Genomic DNA, 13,664 nt, shown 5'->3' on the forward strand with positions numbered 1-13,664 from the left:
TAATCATACGTTTCGATATAGCCGCAAAGCACAGCCATTCATTCATTCATTCATTCATTCATATTCCATCCGTCAAGTTTCCAGGCGTTTAAGTGACTTCAAGATTCAAAAATAAAAGTCTTCTTTCATTTACAACCCGGTATCGTAGAGATGAAGGGTTTCACTGGTGTTTGTTAATCAAGTTGATGGAGGGGTACGGCTTTGTTTGGGATTATTTTGGCCTGTTGTGCGATCGCGAACACCGGCCCCCTGTTTTAATGCTCGCACAGGGCACCCGGCCAGCCAACGCGTTCCTCCCACTCGTTTCCCACTCCGCCACAAGGGTGCACGCTGTGCGGATAGGCTACCGAGAAGCCAAGGTTACACAGCTACTCCCCCCAAAAGGTAGGTAAGATTGCTTTTTTAATCCGCGTTATCCGCGCTTCGCTAATAATGTTCGAGTTTTTATGTGGCGAACGACCATAACTGCGCGACTTCCGAGGGTTTTGCCTTTTGCGGATTACTCGTAGGACTGGAATGGCGTCAGACTGGATGTTTGTCGGCTGATGATGAGGCGGTGACCTCTGTTGTGCCGTAGCCTAGATGCGCCCGAGAGGCGACACCACCCCCAGGGGTGGCGGAGCCCTGCCGCGTCCCCCCTCCCCTCTATGGGGTTAATCAGAGAACCACCGCGTCTGCGGGTAAAGAACAGAGCTCAGGACGCCACTCGCACTCTTTTAAAAGTTTGACGGACCCAAATTGTTGTTTTTGCACGCTATGGTATGTTGATTGTTTCCTGTTTGTTCGCGATGAAATGAAAACTGCAGACTGCAGACGTTAAGAATGTTATTTTCCATAGACCCCGGTCCTGTCAGTAATAAGGATAGGACCTACGTTGGCTGATTGTATCACATGTTGGTGCTGGTGGTGGGGGCTGGTGCTTACGTTTTGAAGTTGAATTCCATCATTATATATACATATATATGTGTATATATAATGTACGGAAGTGCATCGATATAAGTAAATCTGCTTATTTTGGAATATAGGATAAAGATAAAATGAAGGTAGACATCTAGGCCTCTCCATCTATATGAGAACGGTTTTGCCTCCTGAAACCTGATATGTTCCAATCCATCCTTTCATTTCAGTGATAGGATGTTGCCCAGATTAGGATATTCTTGTTTGATAACCAAACCCTTCTTTAAACTCATTTCGCTTTAGATATCGGTTGTGTTGACATAGGCCTAGTCCTAAAATGAACATGTAGGCCTACTAGGTACAAAGTTGAATGAGGAATGATACTGTTCTAAACAAACCTTTTATAATGCACATGTTATGACTTGATCTTTGTACTGATATATCGTTTGGTTGATTCAAATAGGCCTAACCGTAATGTGGCTAGATTATGATACACAATAGCCCATTGTTACTGTGTTATACATTATATTGGTATGTAAAACATTACAGCTAGAGAGATAGAGTGTAGCTTAGCTACCAGTATAATTGGATAGGTCCTCTCGTTAGCGGATCCGTTTCTCTGTCCCCAGAAACCCAGGGCAAAGAGATTAACCCCTGAGTGTATTTCACATACATTCATCACTTTTATCAAATAAATACATATCTTACCATAACGAACACAGTCGAATTAATCAGCAAAATGAATAAAGCTATATCAACGCTTTGTTTGAAATTGCTACTACTAATAACGGAGTGCACTGGCTTTTCGACTCGCAGAACCGTTTCACATTACACAGTGACACGCATGGCGCCAGGACAGCAGCATCTGACATGTCATCGCAACGCACGTCACAGACAGATCTCCTGCGCCTTATCTCCCAATATACATGCATTATATATGATGATTCTCTGTGACATGATTAAATTGAACCTTGAAGTAAGAAGTGGTATATACACAGATGTCCTTCTTGAGAGTGTGATGATGATGTGTGTGCCTTCTTTGCAGGGATCATTTTAAAAGTATAGTGCAATTCAGAGGAGTGCTCTACAGACAATTAGTGTGATATATTTATAGAAAGACCCTCCATAACATTCTTTGAATGTATGTTGTCTGTCAAACCATCCAAACCATGTCCCGTCCATGCTTATTGTTACAATATCCTTAAACACATTGTAGTACAACTTTTATTTAATGAACTAGACTATAGACTATGACTATAGACTATGAACGCAACAACATTTTCAAACATGTATCAATGCTTTGTATAGTTTAAAGTTAAAACAATACATGTTCAAACTGTAGAACGATGAAGTTGCTGATCAAATGTTGGACAGGATAATACAGGCTGTAGGGAGTTTGTTTCCCAGACGTAAGGCCCTGGGTTCGATTCCCGATGTCTATCTATAGCCTATCGCAGCCTATCTATAGGCATTTAGAACAAGACGCCATACCCTGAACTGCTGCTAACTGATCTGTATCGTAATTCCCTCGCGTTGTGTAAGGATATATTACACTGTTCTGTTTTTAACATAGTTCCTTTGTGTGCTGTCATTACAGGTGAGAAATGGAGTCATTCAATCACAGATTAAACACCTATATTGAATCATGGATGGGGCCGAGAGGTAAAGTTCCACCTCTGTGTACTTTCTGTTCATGAAACGCCTACATCACTTCCTCCATGGCTTCCTGTCATTGTCTGGTGCCTGCAGGACCTTTTATCATCCACCCCAAAGTTTGAGTTCAAAAACAGCTACACCGAGCATGGCGGCAGGCTAGCGTAGGGGCTAATGTGTTTGACTCCCAGCCAAAAGGTACCATGTTTGATCCCCAATGTCTTTTGCTGCTCAGTAATCACACTGAAGTCACTTTGCTTTGGACCTGAGCGTCTACTAAAAAGCAAAAACAGTGTATATTATTAATGTGGTTAACATATCTCATTGAATCGAGCCAAACGTTTCTTTTTCTACAGCATACTTATGTTCTTGGCAATCTTATGGCACCTGTGTTATACATCACACTTTCAGATGTCACTTAAGATGTTAGGAAAATGGACTTCTGGGTTTACTGCTATGCTAACCGTTGTAAAAGCTTTATTGCGAGCTCTTGGAAGATACATTTGTTTCATATCGTTTTTGTTGTCAAATGTGACTCCCCCTTAGGAGCCATTCAGTTTTTGACTTTGTGCGTTATCAGCCGACCAGGCCTTAAGCATCAGTCAAGAACACATGTACCAGAGACACTGACCTTGAACAAGCAGTTTTTACACATTCAACACACACTCTGCCTTCAGTGTTTTTGGAGAGCTTAGGATTGACCTTCATCCAATAGGGCCTATATTTAGCTAGAGTATGTCTACTCTTTCTGTCCATACATGTACTGTATCCATTATCCCTTATATGGCAATACTCTTCACCCTCACTTCCCTTCCCTCAGTCCCTCTATTAACAACGCCTCAACCACTTCCTCAAACCCAAACAAAGCAGAACTACGTGTCCACCGATGGCCCACTTTATTTCTAACCCCCCCCCTCCATCTCTCTATCTCCCATACTTACGCTGCAAGGACACAACATAAAAGTGCATTAGGCAGCAAAAAACATGTAGTGCAGCGTCCAAAGTAAGACATGTCCGCCCCCTGTTCACACTCCTAAAGGCTCAGTTATGGTTCCACGTCGGCTCAACGCAATGACCACCCAGACGCTTCGACGCAGTCGTGAACCTGTTTTGGTTCTGCGTCGGGTTTTAGTGAGCGGACCAATCACATCCCTTGCTGCTGCCTGTCGCCTCGACGCAAGGTTACAGTTTTCGGGAGGCGCACGTCAGGCCCTTGCGGTGGACGCAAGGAGGGTCCGCAAGGACGTAAGGGGTCCGTTAACCCCCTTGCGTTGCGTCCACGTGGAACCATAATCAGCCCTTGACACACGCACGCTTTTGGTTGCAGACCAGCGGGTGAAGGGATGGCTCCTGCTGGACAATTACCCCCCGACCTTGGCGCTGTCACTGGCCTACCTGCTCATCTTGTGGCTGGGACCCAAGTTCATGAGGGACCGCAAGCCGCTGTCCTGCAGGCCCCTGCTGGTGGTCTACAACCTGGTCCTCACCCTGCTCTCCTTCTACATGTTCTATGAGGTAAGGCATGGGACAGGGTTGACCAAAGTGTTAGGTTCATTTTTGACTCTTGGTTTCTGTTAAGATGTCACTAAAGTGGGGCTCTGGGGTAGGGTAGTCCCCAGTGGATGTAGTAGGGTGTTCGACTCCCAGCCAATGCTTACTAGGTTTGATCCCTGATGTCCGCAGTGTAGGCGTCCTTGAGCGAGATGCCCTTCTAATCCCTGAAGGCTTGTTAACCACATGTATCGGTCACATATAGTCATCCGTCAGTCGCTAGTAAATGACTGAATGGGCTTAAAGGTCAAACATTAGCCAGCTATGGTCTCGTTCAAGATGAATCCTGGATCGGTAGATACTGGTCACATGCCACCCAGCGACGTGTGCCATGGTTTGAATTAAAAGGACTGGTTTGTCACTTGACTTTGACTTTGGTGTGGTTCACAGAAACCCAACCACCAGAGACAGTGTGGTGGTGGCTGTGGGGTGGGGGGGGTGGTGGAGGGGAGGGCACAGCTGGACTGTGACAGGGGTCATTGTTAGAACAATCAAATCCTCACAGACATCCCTACAGCCTCCTTTTGTCTTCTGACGACAGCCTTGGTATACACTTGCTTAATATCTAATTTACAAGGTTTACGTTGGATATTTTAAAGATTTAGAGGACCTTATTATTAACGGGGTTTAAACAAATGTGCCTTTCAGGCTGCCGTGCTGAGCGGGGCTATTTTACAGACTGGTACACAACAGCCATTTTCAAACTGGCAGAGACAGAAACCAGGGTGAATCCACCCAACGGATCGCATATGAAGTCGCCGGACCCAGCAGTTAATTTGACCAAACTGTAACAGTCACACCCTCACACAGTGGTTCCCAACCTTTGTCTTTAGGTGTACCCCTAATTGTCATCATGACCTTTTGCGGACTACCTCATATGCACATGTTACAAAATGGATAAACACACATGTAGGGGCTGAGTTACGACTGCCAGCCCCCCCTTTATACACAGCACTTTATTACAGCAAAAAGGCCATGGCCAGGGGGAACCCGTGGAAAGAGAAAATCATCAATGCTGCTTATGCTCAAAGTCTGCATACCACAGTTTAAAAAAACACTGTCCGGAACACATTGTAAAGAGAAGACTTCCTGAAGAAATACCTCCGCTGTATAAGAGTTCAGAGGGCAGTCTGAACCCAGCCAAGCGCACATGCCTTCGCCAGCAGCTGCGGCCTCCTGGGAATCAAAGTGCACAGTGCAGTGCTCTTTTTTGTATTATCACAGCATGGAGAGGGGAGGAGCCATCCGTAAACCATAAACCCTCATTGCTGCTTTGTTTTAGCTTGTGTAGTGTCTATAATCCATCCTGGATGAGATGCTTGTCCACGCTCACATCCGGTCATCTTTAAATACTCGGGACAGCGTCTAGGCTCTTGAATGAATTAGGAAAGCTGTGTTGATGAAACAGGCAGAGACGTGAATCTATGCTAATTTGGTCAATCAGCATCGAGATAGGACGTTCTCTGTGTTCTCAGAGTGGATTCTTCTGAACTGATGCAGTAGTTAACTAACGACGTGGGGCACTTGGATCAATACAGACATCAAACTACTGGGGTTGTGTTGCATTGTGTTGAGACCCATGCATGAGACGACGTGCTCTGGCTCCAATCCCCTCCCTGATGCTCCAAACCAGCAGCAGACAGCAGGGTTATTAGAGGATAATGTTGCAGCTGTATCCGTCCCCATCATTAGAGCAATTAGCTTTCAACATGATGACCTGTTGGAGTAAATCCCTGGAATGGCCCAATGGCTGGCTGTAGTTTGGTTCACTACGCCCAGCCCGGTGAACCAGGAGGATCAGCAGGATTCCTCCTGCCTCTGGTCTGCATTTTAAAGTCCACATTTAAGAAATGTATGTATATTGCTGAACAGTTCTTTTGGTTTCACCTCATTCCATTTATTAGCCCCCTCCCTGCCAGAGTTCTGTCTCAAACCCCCCTGCTGTTAGTTGATCAGAGGGTAAATGTTTTGTCCTTATCCTGTTTTTATCCCCCTGCCTGCCCAACTGTCTGTCTGTACACCACATTACACTGGAGGACTTGGTCAAACAGTTGATGTGGATTCACCTTCATCCTCCTCCCTGCCAGACCTGTGTCTAAGCCCCTATTGTTCTTAAAGGAACTGATCAATGGAGCTACTGAGGGCTTGGTATCAGCATGGAATGGTCATCCTACAGTCCAACAACAGATCCCCCACAGACAAACAGGACTGGGCAGCCTACCCAGGCATCACACCCCACCAACGGTTCAACCTAGAGAGCGTGTAGGCGGGTTGTGATATGCCTTCTCTGTTTAACGGTAACCCAATAGGAAACAGGGTTGCACATTTTTGTATGTTTAAAGGACAATTCCGGTATTTTGAACATTGAGCCTCCTTTCTGGTTTGTCTAGGATGAAATAGAGTGGTTGACACCGAAATTTTGACTATTGGTCCTGTCTCGGGTATTAGGCTTGTTGGGAAAAAACAGTCTGCCTAGTTACTTGACCAGATAAAATGAGACGGAGAGGTGATAAAGTCTGTCAGCACGAGGGCCTCGGATTTATTGAGTAAAGTGGCAAAGGTAATACTGATTCATAAAGCGTGAGAGATCGAATATTCTACGTCCCCTAACAGCGCTGAGGTCGTCCGGAGCTTCGCCTCCGTGGAGGTTCTGCTTCAGAAGAGCCCCCGTGATCCGGTGCATGTGAAACTTATAGTATCTTTCCTAGCCAGGTGTGTGTGTTAGACTTTGTGTGGGTTATCGAGGGTTCTCTTGTCCTTGAGCCTCCGGGTTGTGTTGTCTTTCTGTGTGATATGTGTGTCCTCGCCATCTAGCTGTGGCAGAGTGTTCTCAGCAGACTGATAGGGGGCTCGAGGGTCATCTTGACCCTCTTGAATGTGTGGTGTGTTGTGTTTGTTAAGTTTGGACCCAGAGTTGACTATATTCGTAATGTAATGTGTCTGTTAGGTTATTTTTGCCCATCAGGCTCATTTAGAATCACCCCTGCCTGCTTCAGAATGGCTGGCTACGGGCATTCACAAACCTGTCCTTAAAACAACCCTAAAAGTTTGTTTTCAGAAATGTGCAACTCATCGAGTGGTTAGTGGTCTTCGTTGATGATCCAAATCAAGTATCTTAGCGGAATACACTTTCTGTCGTGTTTTATTTGGCATTTTGTAAATCCCATTGATTCATTCTGTTGGAAGACTCATTGCTTGTTGGCCGGAAACAGAAATGGGGGCTGTTTACGTTTGGTTGTAGTCTCTTTGCTCGGTTCTCTGTCTCAACAGTAAGGCTAGAACCGAGTGAAAAGACTACAACCAAACGTAAACAGCCCCCCCTTTCCACCAATAGTGAAAATTTTGGTGTCAACCACTATTTCAACCTAGACAACCCAGAAACAGGGCTCAATGTTCAAAATACCGGAATTGTTCTTTAACATAGAAAACCGGTAATGATAGGAAGGTATCCGATAGCCCCACCCTCATGTGTTGATATTGTTGGTTAGTGTTGAATTAAAGTTGTTGGTTGAGTTGAATTAAAGACATAATAATGGGACAGTGACACATAATGGGAAATGAAACATAATGGGAGATATTGAAACATAATGGGAGACAGAGTAACACTGGGTATGAGGGTGACGAGTGAAAGGTCAGCCATGGGGCAGGATCCCTTTGGTTGGGGTATCCTGCAGGAGCCTGTGAATAAAGGATTAGTTTATTAATATTGCGTCTTGGCTCTCTGCTGTATTTGGGACAAAGGTCATGGAAACTACACCCTGATCTGAATACTCTAAATTCTTCATAACCCGGAAGACTTATCAATCACTTTCACGCACAGTGTATGACATGTCAACAGAAAAATGCAGTGATGTGTGTGTGTGTGTGTGTGTGCTGTACGATGTTACAGATATAGTTTCACATAGCCCTGACGTAATGCAGTGAATTCCTCCGCTACGGTCCACCCTCTCTCTCACACTTTGTTTGAATAACTTTGTCCACAGCTGGTTGCAGCGGTGAGGAGTGGCAGTTACAACTTCTACTGCCAAGACACACACAGTGATGAAGAGACAGATAATAAGGTGATTGGTCGACTGACAAACTGTTTTTTAATAGGCCTAAATATTTTTATTTTCTGTAATAAAAAAAATTAAATATCGATTTTTGGATATATATATATACGTGGTTTTTAAAGTGAGGGAGGAAGGACTGCGCGCTTGGTTGCCATTGGCCTGCTTGCACTGTTAGTGGCGTATGGTGGCATAAGTATGTGAGAATCAATAGAATCAATCAGTTGTTTCAGGGTGTTTTGGTGAACTACAAAATAGAAGGGTGGGATAATTATGTGAATAAAATTGATACAAATCCACCAGTGGCAGCATTGTACTTTAAAAGCTGGTGGGCAGCATGTCTTGGACTACAAGGGCAGAAGGAAAGGATGCAAAGCCAATTAGTTAAATCAGGCCTACTCTTGATTTGTTAAACTAAATTAATTTTGCCCTCAATGACTGAAGCTATTGGTTGTAATTTGGCTATGTTAATTTTCAGCTACAATTGTTTTAAGAAAAATTAAGACACAAGACCAAAAGTGATTCCATTTAAAATGCATCATGCTCTGAATCATTCACTAACATCCTTTCCACAATATTAAACAGAACGGTCAGAGTAACAAACAATAAAAAGAACAACTATTGACATGGGCTGATATTGTTTGAGGCAAATGTGGATGTTAATGGATGTTTCAGAATGTTGGTCATGGTGTTAAGCCAAATAAGATTGAGGGACTTCATTTATAGATCAAGTCAATCCTCCTCGCTGTTTGTGTTGCAAAGATATCAGTGACCTGGTCATACCAAACGGGATATTTTTTAAGTGATTTCAGAATAACGGCGAGTGTAACTCCACGTTTTCGCCACCCTTTCAGACGGCTTGGTAACCCAATGGTGGAGTACCAAAAAATAAGGTCTCAGCGCGTTTATTTTGGCGGACTTTTGGCGGTGGAAACGCCAATATAAGCGAACAGAGCCGCACTGTACCGCAACGCACAGTAGCGCACCACTCGGTGGAAAGGTGGAGAGGCATACGAGCGGGTTCGTTGGTTCTCGTAGCCTAGAGGCTTGAGGGGATAAACCCTCCCTCCGGGCTGCTCCACAGCCAGGGCTCCTGCTTATTGGTTCATAGCGCAGCCAGGGCTCCAGCCTATTCGTGAATAGATGTTGACGCGATTCAGATCCCTTAGCTAGTCCGACTCACTCAGAGGAGGACTTTCCTCCTCTTCCTCCATGTTATCCACCAGCCACCAGTAGTTCCCGAGAAATGAATAGGATGTGTGTATTGAATGGAATGTGAATGTATTAATTCATAAATATATGTTTGTGTGCAAGTGCTTGGAGAACAAATTAAAGAAATATATATACATATAAATATTCATATATCAATATATACTGTATATGTATATAGGTGGAAGTTATAGGCCTATAACCTGAAGTTATAGGCCAGTAACCCTTCCGATAAGCCCCAGAGAGACAGGAGTTAATTTAATGTTTTATGATAGCACAATACTCACTGGGCCGACACTACAAGAAACCAGTCATAACCGCAGATTGTAAAATTGCATTTTATGGTCCATGCTTCACCTTGAAGGCCTTTTGGAAATGTGGCCATGGCCTTGATCACATGAGGAGCACTTCGATAAAACAGTCACTACAAGCTACTATTGAGTCTTCCTCTGCTCTTGATCTCTAAACACGCAGAGTGAGTGAATAACACGACACCTTATGTTATTATGGGTTTTCGTAAAGCATTGCTTTGGTTTTTATTCGCTGTGTCTGTGACTCTGACCCTCCTGAGTGGCGGTGTGTGTCTGGTCTCTCCCCAGATCATCCATGTCCTCTGGTGGTACTACTTCTCCAAGCTCATCGAGTTCATGGACACCTTTTTCTTCGTCCTACGGAAGAACAACCATCAGATCACGTTCCTCCACATCTACCATCACGCCAGCATGCCCAACATCTGGTGGTTCGTCATGAACTGGGTGCCCTGTGGCCATTGTGAGTGTCCCAGCTCACCTGCACCCTCCAGTGACGCACATCACTCTGGTCGCCGGCGTTTTGTCCCAAGGCCATGCCGAGCCGGGTTCAATAATTCATGTCCTGCTGCGAGCGATACACCCACTAACCGTCGGAAAGCCTTCTGCGGTTCTTTTCACTCTTCTCTTCTTCAAATCTCTTCCTGTCTCAACCACACACTTTTTTTTTTTGTCTTTCTCTTTTTTATTTTATTTCTATCTAATGTATCTGAAATGCCTATTCAACTGGTGTTTGACTCACCGTTTCATTAGCCCAGTGTCCAGTGTCCCTCCTCGCCACCTAGCCGATCCAGGGGTGTTAAATAACTGAGTGTTTGCTTGTAACAGCTACTCACTCACCAGCCTCCTCCCAAGTAATAATTCATGGGCTGTCTGTCTCGTGTGTTTGTTGCCAGCGTACTTCGGGGCCGCCCTGAACAGCCTGATCCACGTGTTGATGTACTCCTACTACGGCCTGTCTGCGGTCCCGGCCCTGCGGCCCTACCTCTGGTGGAAGAAATACATCACACAGGGACAACTGGTACGCCGCTGGTTCAATGGGTTGTGTGTTAAGATGAAAGGTTCAGGGTACTCCCAGAGCCTTTCATCTTAAGCCCACTTGTGTGTACTGTTATTGTGATGCCGTTGTCCTGAACTCTCTCCAGGTTCAGTTCTTCCTGACGATGACCCAGACGCTGTGTGCCCTGGCGTGGCCCTGTAGCTTCCCACGGGGCTGGGTGTGGTTTCAGATAGGCTACCTGGTCACCCTCATCATACTCTTCACCAACTTCTACATTCAGGTAAGCCGAGACGATGGACGCTTTTTATTTTGGTTTTCTTTTTAATCAGTTTTTATATGTTTTAGATTACATTTTTAAAGAACAATCTTGGGTTTCTATTCTCTCAAGGTCCTTTTTTTAGTGGAATTATTTCTAATACCCTTCTGGCTTGCCTTACTTTGTTTGTTATACCTTTATTCCATAATTTAAAAAGAGTACATTCCGGTCAGTATCTGATCGGAATGGTAACAGATCAGACCGATGTGAGGAACACAGAGCCATTAACATTCCGATCAGTATCTGATCGGAATGGTAACAGATCAGACCGATGTGAGGAACACAGAGCCGTTACGATCTCCCGTCAGACAGTAGACACACGTGGCCTTTCAGGTTTGGCAGGCAGGGCCTGAAGGATGCACTGCCTCCACTTAGAATACCAGTTCATTAACATTCTTTCACACATTCTGTCTCTTTTGTCTTGTCTACCTCGTTTCAACCCCACCAGACCTACAAGAAGCAAAAGGTGTCTCTTAAGAACGGCTCTCTCTCCTCAACCAACGGACACGCCAACGGCTCGTCTCACGCGGAAAACTCTCTCCATAAAAAGCTGAGGGTGGATTAATGTACAGTATGATGACCGCACCAAACACTTTGTTGTAGAGCAGCAGCCAAAGCTGTTTGGGGGACATGTGTATATATTCCAGTTCATACGATGAACTTCAAATAGTTTGGTATCCACTTGGGACAGTAAAAATAGCCATAGCCACATTTACCCAGAGACTTTTACATATTTTTGCACATATTACCACTAATGGTATTACATAATGCTATCATAGCTGTACTTCCAGGCATGGTTTTATCTGTGGGACAATAGATTCTCCTCCATATAGTTAACCCACCACTGTAGCCCAATAGCTTGCAGCTGGTTGAAAAAGGGCCACTTCTACCCCTACCCCCTTCCTTGGTCACCAAGCCACACATTTGTCATTCCTGTACCTACGATCTACAATGGTTCTGTAGATCAAAGCACTAGAGTCCTCTGAGGCAGCCCTGAAAGAGCTCAACGCTAAGTTGATTTGTTGAGTAATATTCAGTAATAAAATCAAGAATTATCTTCCTAATGATAGACCATTCTTTCCCCTGTACTGGTTGTAGTAGTTCTACGTGTTCCCTATAAAGTTGTTGACTTGATGTATTTATTATGTACAACAGCCACATGGTTGGCCAGCGGTTTAGCCCTGAGCGGATGGGATGTTAATGTACAGTATAGTTTAGGAATGCTTTAGATTTTGTTTTTTAACTATGTCTTACATTTTTGTTAACCTGGCTTGTGCAGCGCTGACTTCCTGGCAGTTGCTGGTCGGTCTGATCGCCAGGCCCAAAGCGATGGCATGAATCTCATACACACGGTGGAAATGTCTGCCAGAGTTATAAATCCATGCCAAGCGTAGAAAAACGACACTCCTCCTGATTGGCATGTCTTGTACCCCAAATCCAGCAATACTCCTCCAAACCATTAAACACAACTTGAACACAACAAGGGCAGATTGGGGCTTTCCTCAAAATTTGGTAGCTATATTTAGTATGTGTGGCGTCTATGTTTGTCCTTTTAAAACCGTTACGTCTGAAGAACACTGAACGATGAAAAGGCAAGGGCTTTGATGTGGAGACGGCCTTTCCTCTGTAAAGAACTGCACAGTACACCCGGACCTCTACCCCTCAGCTGATTCTACTGATAGTTTACAAGATGATGGCGGGTTCTCAGGGTCTAAATGTCTGTCATGAGTCCCCGGTCTCTTCCACATAACGGTACGGCTCGTGCTGTGTCTCCTGTCGTCTGAAGAGACCGAAGCGGCCGGGGATCTAAAGCCAAAGTCCGGCGCAGAAAACACATGTATGTTCATGTGGAGCAGTGGCATCTTTTTTTTGTTTTTCTGCGCGTTCTCGAAACACTTGCACATTTATAAACGATTGTAGTGTACTCGTACAGACCGGCACAAACTAGGGGCCCCTGCACATTGCTGTGTATTTTCGATCATTCATAATTACCTTTAACACAGGACGCAGCGAGCCCGTTATCTATAAATGTTTGATTATGAAACTGCTCCTTCCCTTTTTCTGGGTGTAGGTGCAATGCATTGAACTTGTCGCAGAGTATTCCATGACATGTCCTAGTTGCAAATGCCTTATGAATATTGCTACTTGAGTGTGTGTATGTATGTTCATATATATATATATATATATATACACACATACATATACACGCACATATATACTTACTATTGTAAACACCCATCTAAAGCTATACTGTTGTATTGCCTATATGCCTTATCAATGAAATGCAGGTAGGCCTATGTGTGGCTCCTTGTCAAATCCGTTTTTTCAACCACTGACAGCTGAAATGCATTTTAAAGACAAATGCTATACAAAGATTCACAGGTAAAATCGTGTGTTATAAACACACGATTAGACACACACACACACACACACACACACACAATGTTTATACAATTTTGAACAGAAATGAAGCCTCATAGTAGGCCAATGTCCATTTTAAACTGTCACTAAATGCTATGAATAAAAATCACTAATGTTTCCTCTGTGTGCTGTACTTGTTTTTGTCTGTTTGCCTGCTTTGGTTTTGAGTTCCTGACAAACTAAACTCTCAGGTGTGTGAGATAACTGCCTACACCTGTTGAATGATAGAGGGATGGGCAAAAGGAGCCCCATTGTTTCTA

At 44.4% G+C, this 13,664-nt stretch overlaps 1 protein-coding gene across 3 annotated transcripts; it reads left to right on the forward strand.

Annotated features, from left to right (window-relative positions):
• The first annotated feature begins 298 nt into the window (after positions 1 to 298).
• elovl5 (ELOVL fatty acid elongase 5) lies at positions 299 to 13,475 on the forward strand. 3 transcript variants are annotated; one of them, XM_084470360.1, is made up of 8 exons: positions 299 to 384; positions 2,495 to 2,559; positions 3,878 to 4,065; positions 8,085 to 8,162; positions 9,959 to 10,130; positions 10,564 to 10,688; positions 10,813 to 10,947; positions 11,432 to 13,475. In XM_084470360.1, the coding sequence occupies exons 2-8, from the start codon at positions 2,502 to 2,504 to the stop codon at positions 11,546 to 11,548; spliced, it is 873 nt and encodes a 290-aa protein (XP_084326486.1). In that variant the 5' UTR covers positions 299 to 384; positions 2,495 to 2,501; the 3' UTR covers positions 11,549 to 13,475. The 3 variants fall into 3 exon arrangements, with proteins under 3 accessions (XP_084326486.1, XP_084326488.1, XP_084326487.1); XM_084470362.1 differs by having other exon boundaries at positions 361 to 388; XM_084470361.1 differs by lacking the exon at positions 299 to 384 and adding an exon at positions 631 to 759.
• The last annotated feature ends 189 nt before the right edge of the window (positions 13,476 to 13,664 follow it).

Source organism: Micromesistius poutassou (genome assembly GCF_964030765.1).
Source record: "Micromesistius poutassou genome assembly, chromosome: 7".
Lineage (NCBI taxonomy): Eukaryota > Metazoa > Chordata > Actinopteri > Gadiformes > Gadidae > Micromesistius > Micromesistius poutassou.

Coding starts and splice junctions, on each gene's coding strand:
- elovl5 (XM_084470360.1), top strand. CDS start 2,502: ATGGAGTCATTCAATCACAGATTAAACACCTATATTGAATCATGGATG. Junction 2,560..3,877: donor ATCATGGATGGGGCCGAGAG/GTAAAGTTCCAC, acceptor TTTTGGTTGCAG/ACCAGCGGGTGAAGGGATGG. Junction 4,066..8,084: donor CCTTCTACATGTTCTATGAG/GTAAGGCATGGG, acceptor CTTTGTCCACAG/CTGGTTGCAGCGGTGAGGAG.